General features: G+C 59.5%; 1 protein-coding gene across 1 annotated transcript in view; it reads right to left on the bottom strand.

The window, feature by feature from the left end:
- CELSR1 (cadherin EGF LAG seven-pass G-type receptor 1) overlaps positions 1-5,346 on the bottom strand; it is a 148,146-nt gene extending 142,800 nt beyond the window's left edge. Inside the window, exon 1 of the mRNA XM_081249039.1 lies at positions 1,604-5,346. Coding sequence (XP_081105165.1) covers positions 1,604-5,192 — 3,589 coding nt within the window. The 5' untranslated portion in view covers positions 5,193-5,346. The remainder of the gene's footprint in view (positions 1-1,603) is intronic.
- Positions 5,347-15,893: the final 10,547 nt, after the last annotated feature.

Here is a 15,893-nt window from a genome sequence, read left to right as displayed (position 1 = left end):
TCGGGCTCAGCAGTAGTGGCTCACAGGCTCTAGAGTGCAGACTCAGTAGTTGTGGCGCACAGGCTTAGTTACACCGGGGCATGTGGGATCTTCCCAGACCAGGGATCAAACCTGTGTCCCCTGCATTGGCAGGTGGATTCTTAACCACTGCACCACCAGGGAAGTCCCCCCAAGTCATTTTTATATAGGGTAAAATTTCCATCCACTCTGCTTTATCTAGCAGGTAAAGCAGTACAGGGGGATAAAGAAAGAGGAAATGGAAATTTGTGAAAGAGACTTTTTTTTTAAATTGTTGCTGCTCGGAAAATCCATAACCCTGGTTGACAATTCTCCTTAAAGGCCTATTCCCTATTCTCTACACACATTCACAACTTCACAAAAGCCACAATATTCACCTACAGACAGACTAGGCTGACAACATCAATGTTGCAGTATCTCATGGCCTCAAAACTGGACCTGTAAGTTCCAGATTTTATAAGGAAACAACTGGAAACTGTTTGCTACCCAATCCTTAGTATATAAAGAATTACAGCCAAATGCAGAAACAAAATAAATCAGAAAATTAACTTTTTAATTCTTCCAGGGCTCCCATGGGTATACTATATTGTAATAATGTATTGTTTAAAGAATTCATCTGAAACATTGACTCAACCCACAGATCCTAGCCTTTCTTGGTGATAGTTTGGTCTCCTAATTAAAGTCACCTGCCTGCAGGAGTCACTGAGGGTCTCTTTACTGTTCCCCAATCCACCCCCTGGCCCGGCCAGACCCTTCTCTCTCTTTTCTGTGTCCTCCTGTTTGTTCCCCTCTCTGGCCCCGCAGTTCCACCTGACACAGGGAGGTCTGCAGCATGGAGGACCCACCCCTGACTGCCTGGGTCTGGCTGGCTGAGCTGAGACATCCCCCCTCCAGCCCAGAGCAGGCAAGCAGGGTTCCCACACTGGCTCCACCACCAACCCAGGCAGGCCTCTAAGTAACATCCACATTACAAGCCCATGTCCAGGAGCTGAAGCCAAGATCAAACGAGGCTGCGCTTTCAAAGAGCTCCCACACAGGTGAGCACACATAAGCCTGACTGTTATTACCTGGAGGAGACAGAAAAGAGCCACGAAAGGAACTAACTCCAGCTGCCTTGCAGGGTGACTCAAGGACGCATCCAGCAATTTCCAACGGTCCCACCCAAGAACTAATTGGCCCATGGGCGCACGGTGACCTTTGACCTTTCCAGACAGGCATGTGGCTGACTACAAAGCATCACCAAGCCAACCAGATGCTCAGATAACCCCCGAGACCAGGTTTTTACAGCACAACTCGGGAGCCAGACCCTCTGAGAAAAGCCCAGGAAGCCCTGGTCTTGAACTTGAAGAAGCCCAGGCCTGCTCCCAGCAAAAACGCTGAGGGCAGCAGTGCCGTGCCCCTCTCACTCTCTTGGCCTGGGTGAGGGGCACGCCCTGGGCTAGCGGTATCCAACCATCCAACCGGAGGCCACAAACCCCCGGAGCTACCCGGGCCCTGCCTGACTGCACCCAGGAAAGCCAGGCGGGCTCGGGGCAGGTCCCCGCAGCTCTCCAGGTGGCCCCGCGGAGCCCCCAGGGCCACTCACCAGAAACAGACACCTCCAGGAGCGCCTCCAGTGGCCGGTTGTTGTTCAGGTCGTGGCTGAGCTGCAGCTCGCCCGAGGCGGGGTCCAGCAGCAGCAGCTGAAGCTCGTTGCCCTGCAGGAAGGTGTAGTTGAGGCTGTCCGAAAGGTCAGGGTCATGGGCCGGGATGCGGCCGATCACACCGGTGGGGAAGCTATTGGACTTATTGGTGACATAGTTGTTGAAGAGGATCTGGAAGTCCGGCAGCACCGGCGGGTTGTCGTTCTGGTCCACAAGGCGGATGTGCACCGTGGCCCGGCTCACCAGGGGGGCCGACGTGGCCTGCACCACGAGCACATACTCGCGCCGGGCCTCAAAGTCCAGCTCGACCAGGGCGCGTAGGTCCCCACTCAGCAGGTCAAGCTGGAAGACCTCGGGCACGTTGCCTTCCACAATCTGGTACATGATCTGGGCGTTGGGGCCTTCGTCGGGGTCACTAGCTCGAATCCTCGCCACCACGGACCCCACCGGGCTGTTCTCCTCCACAAACAGCTCCAGCTCGTCCCTCTCAAACACCGGAGGGTTGTCATTAATGTCCAAGACGGTCACCTGGATTTCCACGGAGGCGCTAAGGGGCACCGGGCTACCCCGGTCCACGGCCAGGGCACGAAGATTGTACACGGCCACGTTCTCCCGGTCCAGCCGGCGCTGGGTGCGGATCACGCCAGATGTGGGCTCAATGTAGAAGTCCCCATCGCCATCGTCCCCACCCTGGAAGGTGTACAGCAGGCGGCCATTGGGGCCTGAGTCCCGATCCGTGGCCGAGACCTGGAGGACGCTGGTTGACGGGGGAGCATCCTCGAAGACGGAGCCCTGGTAAAAATCCCGCAGGAACCGCGGTGCGTTGTCATTGGCGTCCAGGACGAGGATCTCCAGGGAGGTGGTGTCGGACTTCTGAGGGATACCGTTGTCCCGAGCTGTGATGGCCAGCGTGTAGGCGGCCTGGTCCTCGTAGTCCAGCTCCGTCATGGTGTAGATGGTGCCGGTGTCGGGGTCGATTCGGAACTGCGGCACGGGATCCTCCAGCACGTAGGTGATGCGGGCGTTCTCGCCGGTGTCCTCGTCGGTGGCGCTGATGGTGGCGATGGAGGTGCCCACGGGCCGGTCCTCGCTGACGCTCACGGTGTAGTGCGAGCTCTGGAAGACCGGCCGGTGGGTGTTGGCGTCGGTGACGTTGATGAAGACCTGCGCAGTGTGAGCGCGCATGCCGTCTGACGCAGTTACCGCCAGCACGTACTGCCGCTCCTGCTTGTAGTCCAGCGGCAGCGCCAGCGTGATGAGGCCGCCGCCGCTCTGGCTGCTGAGCGCGAAGCGGTTCCGCGTGTTGCCGCCGGTGAGCTGGTAGGTGATCACACTGTTAGCATCCCGGTCGAGGGCCCGCAGGGTCAGCACGCTGCTCCCCACGGCTGCGTCCTCGTTCAAACGCAGCTCGTACACGGGCTGCGTGAACATGGGGTCATTGTCATTTACGTCTAGCACTGTGATGGACACGCTGGCGGAGGAGCTCATGGGCGGCGAACCGTGGTCCACCGCCTCCACCCCGAAGCTGTAGTGCTCCACTTCCTCGCGGTCCAGCTCCGCGCACACGGTGATCCAGCCCGAGCTGTTGTGGATGTGGAAAGGGAAGTCCGCGGCCAAAGCGGGGTCTTGGGGCCCAGCTCCGCCACTGCCCATGGAGGCCGAGGCGGTGTCCACCAGGCGGTAGCGCAGACGCGCGTTCTCACCCGCGTCTGCGTCCACGGCCTGAATGTGCAGAACCGAGTGGCCCAGAGGCACGTTCTCCAGCACGGCTGCCTGAAAGGGGCTGCTCACAAATATGGGGGCGTTGTCGTTCACGTCCAGCACCTGCACCGAGACCAGACCCGAGGAGTTGATGAGTGGAGGCCGGCCCCCGTCCTGGGCCTTGATGCGCAGCGTGTACTCCCGGATGGCCTCGAAGTCCAGCGGGTTGATCACATCCAGGCTGCCGCTCAGTGAATGCAGGTAGAACTGCCCCTTCAGGTTCCCGCTGATGATGCTGTAGTGTATGGCCGCGTTCTGGCCCTGGTCCCGATCTGTGGCCTGAACTCGCAGCACGGGCGTGTTGACCGCCACGTCCTCGGGCACCTGGACCACATAGCGCTTCTCGCTGAACTGGGGGTAGTTGTCGTTCTCATCCTCCACCACGATGTGCACGGTGGCAGTGGCACTGAGCGGGCCCGGGTTGCGGCCCTGGTCGTTGGCCTCCACCAGCAGCTGGTAGGAGGCCTCTTCCTCCCGGTCCACCACCGCCCGGGTGCGCACTACGCCCGAGCGCTCGTCGATCTCGAAGACACCACCCGCGCCCTCCAGCAGCCGGTAGCGCATATTGGCGTTGGAGGGCGCGTCGCCGTCGGTAGCGCGGATGGTCAGAACCTCGTAGCCCACCTCCAGGTTCTCGCGCACTCGCTCGCGGTACTCAGACTGCTCGAAGACGGGACTGTGGTCGTTGGTGTCGCTGACTGTGACGGTGAGGTAGGTGGCGGCCGAGCGCCGAGGCGAGCCGTGGTCCACAGCGCTCACTTTGAGTACGTGCGTGTCCTTGGTCTCGCGGTCCAGGGCGCGGGCGGTGCTCACCAAGCCCGTGTCGGAGTCTATGAGGAAGTAGCCATTGGAGCGCTCATCGAACAGCGCCTCCATCTGGTAGCTCAGGCGCCCCGCCTCGCCCTCGTCCGGGTCGTGCGCGCGCAGCTCGATGACCGCGGTGCCCGCCGGCTCGTTCTCGGGCACCGACACCTGGTAGCTGGGCAGCTGGAACTGCGGGGTAGTGCTGCCGCCAGCGCCCCGCCGGGCCCGCCGCGCCGCCCCGGCCCCGACCTGAGGCAGGCTTGGCGGCGACAGCGATGGGGAGGGTGTCCCCGAGGCCGCCTCCAGCGCCAGCTCCACCCGGATGGTGCCGGCCGCGCGCCGCAGGGCACAGAGCAGGCGCAGGCGGGCCGAGCCACCAGGCGGCAGGCAGACAGGGCGGCGTGGGCAACGGGACCCGGCGCGCGGCGGGCAGCTGCAGGCGGGGAAAGTGGTCAGGGCCTCGAGCGCCGAGTGCAGCGTGGCCCCGCCGCCGCCGGGGCCCGGGAAGCAGAACACCGCGCCGGGGCCAGGCACCGTGAGCACGGCCCGCGCCCGCAGCTCCGCGCCGGGAGCCCGTCCGCGCCGGGGCCGGGCGCTGCAACCGGGACCGTGCGCGCGTGCCCGCAGGCGGAGGCTCAGCGCCGTCTGGGCGCTACGGGCAGCCAGGCGGACATGCAGCGGCAGCGGGCGTCCCCCCAGGCGCGCGCAGCCCCGGAGCTCCGCGCCCGGCCCGCGCCGCCGCCCCGCCAGCCGCCCGTCGCGGCTCACGTCCAGCAGCTCCCGCAGCGCCCGGGGCGTGCGCGCCGCGTCCAGCGCATAGGTCCAGCCGGGCCCGAGGGCGAAGGCGCGGGCCCCGCCGGGCACTCGCAGCTCCCAGGCGGCCGCTCGAAGCCCCAGCACCGGTAGGGCGGCGACCGCAGCCAGGACCAGCAGCGCGGGCAGCACGGGCGGCGGCGGCGGCGCCATGGCCCGGAGCCCGAGCCCGAGCCGGGCGCCCGAGCACAATCCATGCACCCGGCGCGGCTCCGCATCCACCCGGCGCGGCCGGGGGGCGGCTCCCGCGCGGCCTGTGCCGGGCCCTCGGGGCGGCTCGCGCCCCGCCTCCCCGGGGGCCCTGGCGGGGACACCGGGGGCCGGGCTCCCGGTCTCCCCCGCAGCTTCCACTTCGAGAGCACTTTGCGAAAGTTTGCGAAGTTGGTTTCAAGATGGCTCCTCCGCGCGTCCCGGGAGGGCGCCGCGCATCAACCTGCGGTGGCGGCGGCTCTAGGTGGCTCCAGGTGGCTCCCGCGCTGGCTCGGCAGGGCGGCGTGGGAAGCAGGGCGGGCCCGGAGCGGGGCGAGGGCTGCGCTCCCGGAGCGGGCTGGGCCGCACCGCGCTGCTCAGACCCCGGCGGCCGGCTGCTGCCTGGGCGGTGCGCTCGGCCCGCGCCCCCAGCGCCCGCGCTCTCCCCGCCCCTGGCCAGGCCCGGCCCCGCCCCCGGCCCCGCCGCGTATTGTTCAAACCGGGGGGCCGGGGGGCCGGGGGGCCGGCCCGGAGGTGCGCGCCGGGAGAATCGCTATGGAGACGCGGGGGCGCAGCGATGACGGGGACGGGGGGCCGGGTTCACTCCCGGGCGGCCTCCCCACCCTGCCTCCCTGGTGGGCGGGGCCGAGGGAGCCGGGCCGGGAAAGGCGGGCTGGGGGGCCTGGTGCGGCTACTACCCGTGGGGCGGTGGCTCCACTCGTCGGGGGCTGGGCGCGGCCAAAGCCCCCCACCCCAGCCCGGCAACACTGATCCGCGGAGACCGCCGCCCCGGCCTACGCGCGGGTTGGACCCGGGAGGGGAGAGGGAAGGGTGCAGAGGTTCCGGGGAGAAGGTCGGGTCTCCCCGCGGCGGCTGCTGGGGGGCGCTTACAGAGTTACAGCAAAATGCTGGAGGCTAAAGTACTTTACCCGACAAAACTTCCCTGGACTTAGAAATTCTATAGGCAGCTAACCGGATTCGGGTCCCACTGGGTTTAAAACGAAACTTTTAAATGAAAAGAAAAACAGTCCAGGCTGACACTTGGGACTGGAGCTAGGGATGGCGGAGTTGGGGACGCCGGAGGCGAGCTCGTCTCCCGCGCGTGCGACCAGCCTGAGCGGAGGCTCCGTTCGGGGTCGCGCGGTCCAGCCCCGGGGGCCCTCGGCTACTGCCGCAGCGCGGCGGCCGCGAGCGCAGTCCCGGGAGGCGGCGTGGGGCGGAGAACCGAGGGGAGGGGGAACTTAGAACTCCGAGACAGCACGCCGTCTCCTGCGGGGAACAGCCCGGGAAGGGAGTTTTAGAGCTGAGATGCACACCAACGCCTCCTGCGGGGCGCAGATTGGGGGTGGTGGCGCTTTAGAACTAAACGGTACCTGCACCTCTTGCGGGGTGCAGCCTGGGGGCGGGGGATTCGTACTGTGAGACACCCCTCCTCCTCCGGCGGGGCTTTAGGACTGTGCCACCGCCGGGTGGGGAGATGCACTTGTCGTCCGTAGAGCTCTGGATGCCAGAACCCACTCTAGACCCTCGGCCTCCCAGCGGTCGCGGGGCGGTGGGGAGCGGGGCGGAGTCTCTGCTTCGACAAGGCCCCTCCCGGTCCCAGCAGCGCTCGGGGTGGGAGATGTCGCGCACTCGTCTCCAGAGCAGGTTTTTCTGACCTGGGGGCGGCCGCCGCCGCATTTCCGAGCTGAGTGCAGATAGGTGTGGAGCTGGGGCACAAAAAAATAAATCAGGAAGTAAACTCGACCAGTATTTTTGAAAGTTGCTGAATACAATGTTTTGGGGTTGAAGCCAAATATAAACATTCTCTTCCCATTAGCAAAGATTTGAAAACGTTATTATTGACCTAAAAGGTAGATTTGCTTTGGACCCTTTTAATCTGGGAGTTTCCACTGGCAAGCCCAGTAGGGAAATTGGCGGGGAGGGGCAAGTCCATCCCTTAAACGTGGCTGTCCAGGACCTCCCCGGACTGCCCTTCATCTTCCTGGGGAGGGTCAGAGGGCAGGAGTTTTAGGGTCAGGAAGGCAGGGAGGGCCCTCCCCATCCCGGCCTCACGGTGGAAAGCTCCCAGCAGGAGTGAAGGGGAGGCGGCGGCGTGGGGGGGGGACCCCGGGACCCCCTATGGAGAACCCCTAGAGTGCTTATTTCGCAACAGGGACTTTGAATAGGGTGGGTTGGGTTTAAATCAACAAAAGGTTCTGTTGCACTGCTCTTGCTGGTTTTTGAAAATTCAAACACAGTGAATGAGTTTGGGTGTGGGCTTGCTTTCCTGGAATAAGACACCTGCCCGCTGCAAGGGAATCGCAGGGACCCACTTCCTGGTCCCAGGGGCTGGGAGAGGAACACAGGGACAGACCTTGCTAACGGGATGTCCAGCAAAAGGCTGAGAGACAGATGATGGTTCCATTCAGATACAAGTCAGAAGCAGGCATGCTCCACCACACTGTTTAGAATGCATGCAGCCAGGGAAAAGGTTAAGAAAAGCAAGGACATGATGTGCGTGTGGTCAGGAGGAGGGCTGGGGAGTGGGGCATGGCCGCTTCTACACCTGAGGGTTGGCCAAGTGTTGGCTTTACGATCTTACATTGAACTCTACATGCATGCTTTATGTGCTTTTCTGTATGCATGCTACGGTCCAGAATTTTCGAGGTGGGTAGGAGGAAGGAATTAAAAACAGGCTGCAGCTTGTGATGTGACTTCAAGGCGATCCAGTTGCTTCAGCAGGACAGAAATCATGAATCTGAAATGGCTGGCGTCTTAGCGTGGTCGAGTTCCAATTCTGCCACTATCTAGGTGTGTAAGCTTCGCCAGGGCCTAACTCCTCATCTAACTGGAGATAACAAGAGTCTAGATTCCTAACATTGTTGGAGGATTAACAAGGTCTTTTGCATAAAGAGGCTGGCCTAGGCCCGGCTCAGGTGCAGACCCACTGTGGGTAACCTTGACTGTTGTGTCACTGTCAAGGAGCACGTGATCACAGGGCTTCATCACTGCCTCCACGGATGTGATTGAAATTGTGAATTAAATGGCGTGTGCACCATCCGTGCCTGTGGAGAGGCAGGGGCTGTAGCTTTCATCCGGTTTCCAGGGAGGTCTGTGCTTGGCTCCTGATGCTGTCCACCCAGACTGTTCGTAGAAAGTGATCCCAGGCCCAGGTGGGGAAGGCACATGCCTGGGGCTACAGGAAGGGATGCGACATGGCAGTGGCCTGTCCAGCACCACCTGAGGGGCTGAGTCCTGTTCACCTGCCCTTCTCCCTTGGGGGTGGATGGACGCAGGGGTCTCTCCTGTGTCCCCGAGAGCCGCTGGCAAAAAGAGGCCGCGCCTCTCCCACTGTTTGTGCGTCTGGAGCGGCTGCCACCCCTCCTCGGGCTCAGTGAATCGTAATTGGTGTTTAGGTTTTGCATACACCCCTGAGGTGTTTCACGTGAACTGAATGCTTTTAAAAAATAAAAATAGAATTTTTTTTAAAAGGCAGAAGTTGGGCTTCCCTGGTGGCGCAGCGGTTAAGAATCCGCCTGCCAACGCAGGGGACGCGGGTTCGAGCCCTGGTCCGGGAAGATCTCACATGCCACGGAGCAACTAAGCCCATGCACCACAACAACTGAGCCTGCACTCTAGAGCCCACGAGCCGCAACTACTGAGCCCGCGTGCCACAACTACTGAAGCCCACGCACCTAGAGCCCATGCTCCACAACAAGAAAAGCCACGACAGTGAGAAGCCCGCCCACCGCAACAAAGAGTAGCCCCCACTCGCCACAACTAGAGAAAGCCTGCGCACAGCAATGAAGATCCAACACAGCCAAAAAATTAAAAAAAAAAAAAAGGCAGAAGTTATGGGTTTCTAGTGTTGTACATGTTCTAAAAAGGAGCTCAAAACGCTTTTTGCCAGGGGCTTGAACCAGAGCCCGCATGAATTCTGGAATCTGTTCCTTACACAATAAATTCCTGGGCCAATCTTTAAACAGAGAGGAAAGAGCTAAAAGAAACACCCTATTGGTGAAAGCGGAAAAGCAAGTCCAGGCCTGGGCCCCACTTTGCCCTTTTTTTTAGAATTCAGAGGGAAAACCCTCTGGGGAGCAGTGTTCATCACTCCCCCTCCTCTCCGTGCCCCTCACCTTTGGTGGGGTTTGACTTGTGGAAAATTGTGAAAGTTAAAACATGGAACAAAAGCAGGACCTTGACTTAATTAGAGGTTAATGGAAGCAAGGAGATGGAGGGAATTTAGATCCTCACAGAGCACATTGTATGTGCTCGCACTTCCCTGAAAGACCCAGATAACGTTAGGACAAAAAAAGAGAATTGTTTTTCTGCTTGGAAGTTGCAAAGCCTCTAAATACAAATGCTGGGGTTTCTTTTGGGCTCCCAGGCCCTTAGCCTGGGGTGTGTGGCCTCAGGGGACCTTGGGTGAAGGCCCCTCCAGGGAGCCCATCTCCTGCAGGTGCTCCCTGAGAGGCCAGCACCTAACCAGCCCATGCCCGACCCATCCCCAACAGGCCTCAGCTCTGAGAAGGTTCTGGAAGGTTCTGGAAGCTGGCATGGGCAGGGCTTGGAGTCCCAACCTCCAGACTGACTGGAAGTGCTGTGAGCATGGAGGTGATGGGCACAGGTCTCATGTCCGAGTTGCCACTGCAACTCTGGGGAGCCGGGGAGCGGGGCACGGCGGGAGGCAAGGTGCCTCGTCTCTACCCGGCCCCCCCCACACACACACTGAGCCAGTCCCACCTCAGGCTGCACTGGCCTCTAGTGGCCAAGCACAGTCTCTGCCCTACCTAGCACAGATGCCCACCAAGCTCACAGATGGCAACAGGCCCAAGCTCTGGGCAGTGCATGCACACGTAGGCACTACGGGCCCGACAGTGTGCAGGCCCTGCTGACCCTGAGTAGGCCAGGCACACTGCCTGGTGCTCCTGGGACTCTGCAGGGTGAGGGGGCCCAGCTCTGTAGGACACTTGGCAAACTGAGCACACACTTGGCACAGAGCACACAGCATGGGGTGGGCGTTGCTGGAACACAAACTCTGTCTTCTCGTCCCCGGGTCCGGTCACTGGCCCCCAGAGAATGACCTGAGCTGGCAGACAAGGAAGGTCCACTCAGTACCTGAGCACCTGGAAGGCACAGGTGCTGCATTTGGGGGAGGCAGCTGGTCCGAAGAGGTCTCCCAAGGACCCAGGAAGGCCACGAATGGCAGGAACAGAGCCAAGTGGGAGACCGCTTCGTGCGCAGATGGGAAAGGGAGATGCAGACACCACCTGAAGATTCAGCATTTCTCCATAGTCCACGGTGGTAGGTATCCTTGTTCTGTTATCATTATTACTGACATCATCATCGTTGTTGTTTCCTGCCCCACTCCCCACACAAACATTATCACGAAGCCAGTTCTGGGAAGCACTATTGTCTTACCTTGATTATTTTTCTCCTTCACGTTCCTCTTTTTTTTTTTTTTAAGAGATATATTTTACAAATTCCCTCTTTTTAAAATGCACAACTCAGTGCTTTTTAGCATATTCACAAAGTTGTGCAACCATCACCACTAACAAATTCCAGAACATTTTCACCACCCTAGAAAGAAGCCCATATGCATTAGCTGTCACTCCTTCTTCTCCCCTTGGCCCTGGCCCTGGCAACCACGAATCCACTTTCTGTCTCTATGGATCTGCCTGTTCCAGACATTTCATATCAATGGAATCACACAATACGTGGCCTTTTGTATCTGGCTCCATCCCCATAGCATAATGATTTCAAGGATTGCCTGGGTTGTAGCCTGTGTCAGTGCTTCATTCCTTTTCATGGTTGAGTAATATTCCTTTGTATGAATAGACCATGGTTTGTTTATCCATTCATCACCTGATGGATATTTGGGTTGTTTCCGCTTTTGGACTATTTTGAATAACCTCCTTTCCTTTTGAGCGGAGAAATAAAAGGCAAGGCACTTCTCTCTGCAAAATTGCACACAAAATAGTTTTTGGAATTTTTTTTAATTTTTATGTTTTGACAATGTGACCACAACCATGCTGTCATCAATGGCTCCCAGGGGACTTTCCTTGGGGGCTTTCTTCGGTTCCTGATGGGTACAGGAAAGGGCACTAAAGGTGCCCTGGGTGGGATTGGGGTGAGGCCCGGCAGCTGGTAGGCTTTTGCCCCCTCCCCAATGCCATCACCCTCCTCCTCATCAACCAGCAGCCAATGGCAGGGGATCCTCCAGCGGCCCAGTACCCTGCCCCGGGCTTCCCCTTCCCTTCATTCATTCATTTGTTCATTCATTCAATGTCCACTCAATACCGTGGTGAATACAACAGGCAACACCCTGACCTCATGGAGAATTATCCTTGTGGGAGAATATAGACAGTAAATATAAGGAAATATTCCTCTTTAGGTGAAAGAAATACAGTAGAATAATGGAGACAGATGGGAAGGCTGTCTGGGGGAGGTGACCTGGAAGGACCTCCTGGCCAGGTGACAAAGGGGCAGAGACTGAAGGGGTGAGAACCTGGCCTTGGGAACTTCAGTGGGAAGCACAGTCAAGGCAGGGAAGACAGCAAGTGCAAAGGCCCTGAGGCAGGAGGCTGTGTGCCGGGGCGTTTGAGGCTGGTGTGGGTGGAGGGCAGGGAGTGACAGGGGTCCTGGGCTGCCAGGGCTTTGGTTTTCCTGAGCATCTGACAGAAAGGCATCAGGCAGCTGAGAGCAGGAGAGAGCAGTGCGGTGACGTATGCTTTCAAACCATCAGGCTGGCTGATTGCAGGTGGTTGGAGAGGATCTGGGAGGCCACACCACAGGCATCCTGAGCGGGACTGATGGGGGACGTGGAGGAGGGAGAAGTGGTCGGAGGTGGGCTGGGGTTTGGGGGTTTGGAGGGGACTCAGCAGGACTTGCCCATGGAGTGGAAGTGGCGCGTGAAAGAAATAGAGACACCAAGGCTCCCCCGGAGGCTGGCCTCAGCGACGGGCAGTGTGTGATCCACGTCTCCCCTCCATCCCCACCTCCACGCCGTCTTCACCTGACACGCTGTGGGCATCACACAGCAGTGCTTCTTCCACCAAGCCTTTGTTTTTGTTTTTGCGGCACGCGGGCCTCTCACTGCTGTGGCCTCTCCCGTTGTGGAGCACAGGCTCCAGACGCGCAGGCTCAGCGGCCATGGCTCAGGGGCCCAGCCACTCCGCGGCATGTGGGATCTTCCTGGACCGGGGCACGAACCCGCGTCCCCTGCATCGGCAGGCGGACTCTCAACCACTGCGCCACGAGGGAAGCCCCACCAAGCCTTTTTGTCTCCACTGAAGGGCCACAGTGCATCAGCTCAAACGCTCAGGTGCGAAAGTGTCTGGTGAGAACCACCGTGAGCGGCACCCCTCGGGGGCTGCAGGGAGGCAGAGATGGAAGAGGCCCCGTGTCTCCCTCGGGAAGCTTCCACCTACCCACATCCCTCTTGAGGGAAGAGGGGGACCAGGAGGCACCCCTTCCTTGTGTATTTCTCTCCCTCCACTTGCAAAACTTTTCCGGGGTAGGGGGAGATGGGCCCGTGATGGTAGGCCAAATGATTCCATTAATGATGCTACAAGAATGGTGGAGACCCAGAGAAGGTAAAGACAGTTCCCCAATCCTAATTATATCTTCTTAAAACATAGAAAAAACACAAAGAAAGATCTCCCTCCCAGGGTCACAAAGCCTGGGAGCCAACCCTGTCCCTCTGCCCCTCCTCTGCCTGAGTCCCTTTCCCCAGGGCCTCGGAGACAAGAGCATGACACGGGGAGGGGAACGACACCGGCTAAGGCCCCAACTCCAGGGAGCAGTGGCTGAAAGATTGCCGCTATTTTTGCTATATTCCAACGATGGAATGTCCGCTCGCCCCAGCCCTTTAGCGACACTCAGCACCACAGCCCAGCCATCCGCTACCTGGACGTGTTAGAAACACAGCCCAGGCCTCCAGGCTCTGGTCACCCAGAGCCAGTGGAAAGGGCAACTGCCAAGGAACAGGGGAGGGAGCTGGCCCCTCGGGGATGCCGGGGCAGGACATGGGGCAGAGGGCTCCCCCTGTCCATCAGGTGAAGCCTGACCCCAAGCAGGAAGGAAGCGGCCAGCTCTGCGCTTCCCCCAGGGTTTGGGGATGGAAGGCCACCCCAATTCCAGGGAGCATGGGGACTTTGGCCATCTGGAGACTGGGGGATGGGGCAAGGGAGGGGCATGACTGAAACCCGTGTGGTCTTCCAGGCAAGAGGTGCCAGACTTGAGGAGCCACCAGTGCCAAAGGGCTCTTGGTCACCAGTCTTGCCAGCAAGAAAAGACAAGCTAAGGAAACCCTCTTTTCAGAGAGGCCTCTTCCTTGCAGGGTCAGCCAAGATCCTCAGGGGAGAAGCTGGCCTGAGGTCACGGGGGCTCTGGGCATCATCTGGGGTGCTTGGGGACACAGGGGGGCACTGGCTCTGACTTGGGCAGCAGGCGAGCCCCGGGGCCCCCAGCCCTGCTGGCAGAGGAAGGCCCTCGCCGGGGCCGGGCGGCAATGAGTCGTGACCCGCTGGAACCCGGCAAGCGTGCTGTGATCTGCAGCTCTTCAAAGTGAGCGAGCCCTGCCCAGATCAAAAGGAAAGAAGATGGATGAGGACACTATAAATAGGCCAGAGCCACAAGGCGGCCTCCAGGATGCAGGGGGTGTGACTGGCACCTCTTTTCTCTGTGCCCACGAAGCTGAGAAACTCCAGACCCGGTGGGCATCAGTGGCACGCTGCCACCTACTTCAGGGGGAGGGGGGTGGGGGGATGAAGAGGGACTGCTGGCAGAGCGTTCGGTTCCTTGCAAGTTTCAACTTCTGTCAAAATTGGTTAGGGGCTTCCCTGGTGGCGCAGTGGTTGAGAGTCCGCCTGCCGATGCAGGGGACATGGGTTCGTGCCCCAGTCCGGGAAGATCCCACATTTGCAGAGCGGCTGGGCCTGTGAGCCATGGCCGCTGAGCCTGCGTGTCTGGAGCCTGTGCTCCGCAACGGGAGAGGCCACAACAGTGAGAGACCTGCGTACCGCAAAAAAAAACAAAAAACCCACACATTTATTATCCCCCAGTCTGGGGGTCAGGGGTCCACAGTGGGTTTCACAAGGCTGTCGTCTAAGTGTCAGCAGCGCTGCATCTTTCCAGAGGTTCCAGGAGAGAATCCGCTTCCTGCCTTTCCCTCCTTCTTGAGACCGCCCGCATTCCTTGGTTGATGGTCCCTCCCTCTGTCTTTGAAGCCAGCAGCGGCCTTCCTCCTGTCGCATCCCCAACAGCACTGATTCTCCTGCCCATCCCCTTCCACTTTGAAGGATCCCTCTGACCACATTGGCACCGCCCAGATAATCCAGGATCATCTCCCATCTCAGCCGCTGATTAGCCACCTGGATCCATCTGCCACCTTAATTCCTGTTGTCGTGTGACCGCGTGGTTTCAGGTTTGGGAGAGTAGGATGCGGGTGTCCAGAATGGGGCGCTGTTCTGGCTGCCACGGGGACTGGAGCCAGGGGCTCCTGCAGGGAACCCTCTGCTCGCACACCCACCAAAGTGTAAGACCCAGGAGCTTCTGTGGGCAGAAGCCGAAGCATCGTGTCATCAGCAGCCTCTCCTGCCCACGGTGTCCTTGGGAGGAGGAGGGGCCTCTGCTCCAGGGTGGAGGCTGGGAGCATTCCCAAAGGGGTCCACTGTGACCCCCCACTGTGACCCCCCAAAATCCACACCACGATTCTATAGAGACGTTTCCTGGAGCCAAGACTGGGGGGAGGGTGCTTCATCTCATCCGGACCACACGCCACGGCCGAGGGCCTGCCCTATGCCCAGCCCTGTGCTGGATGGTGGGGGCCCACTTAAACAGATGTGTTGGCCTGACCTGGCTGAGTTCTACTTGACAGAGGGACATGCACACATACTAGTTAAAACCCGGTGAGATAAAACTGAGGGACAGGGTCGCTCCAAAGAGAAAGGGTTGTCTCCCTCTTACGAAGGGGAAAGGTCTGAGAAAAAAGGTTGCTGGGTTTTGAAGTGTGAATAGGAGTTCACCAGGTAAATGGGAGTGTGGAATTCCAGCCAGAGGGAACAACTTGCAAAGGCATAAAAGAGGAAGAGAACATTGTGTATGTTGCGGGGAGGGAAGAGAATGTAAGCAAGTTGGTATTACTGAGGGGTGAGATGGGGGCAGGGGTTGGAGATGAGGCCAGAGGTGAGCAGGGACTAGACTGAGTTTGGCCTTTTGCTGCAGGCCGTAGGGGTTTTAAGCTGTGGAGGGACATGGTCAGGCATGCATCTCAGAACAGGGGTGGATGTGAGAGTAGCAAGATCAATTGACAGAACGCGATGCCCACTGTGAGGTGAAGCCCAGAGAGCACAGGTGTGGCCACTGCTCCCCACCCTGAAAGGTGTGTGCCCACAGTGACACATGGGGCACCAGGCTGGGGCAGGTGACAGATGGGTCATCCCAAAGCCCCAGCCAAGAGTTTCCCTGGGTCGGGGAGGAGGCTACCTGCCCCAGGGCAGCCAGTCCCCCAGAGCTCTGCTCTCTTGTCTGTTTCATAGAAATTCCAACATTTGAGAGTCATTCCTTTGACTAGCACCTTGCTCATTGGCCCACTGTGAAAGGTAGCTCTTCAGGAGGCCAGCTTGGCGTTGATGGATAGAGAGCCGGACTTGCCTGAAGCGGCCTGGAGGGTTCCGCTCC

This window comes from Mesoplodon bidens (genome assembly GCF_964165515.1).
Source record: "Mesoplodon bidens genome assembly, chromosome: 11".
Classification (NCBI taxonomy): domain Eukaryota; kingdom Metazoa; phylum Chordata; class Mammalia; order Artiodactyla; family Ziphiidae; genus Mesoplodon; species Mesoplodon bidens.
Note: the sequence above shows the minus strand (reverse complement) of the source record. Positions and strands in the feature narration are given on the sequence as shown.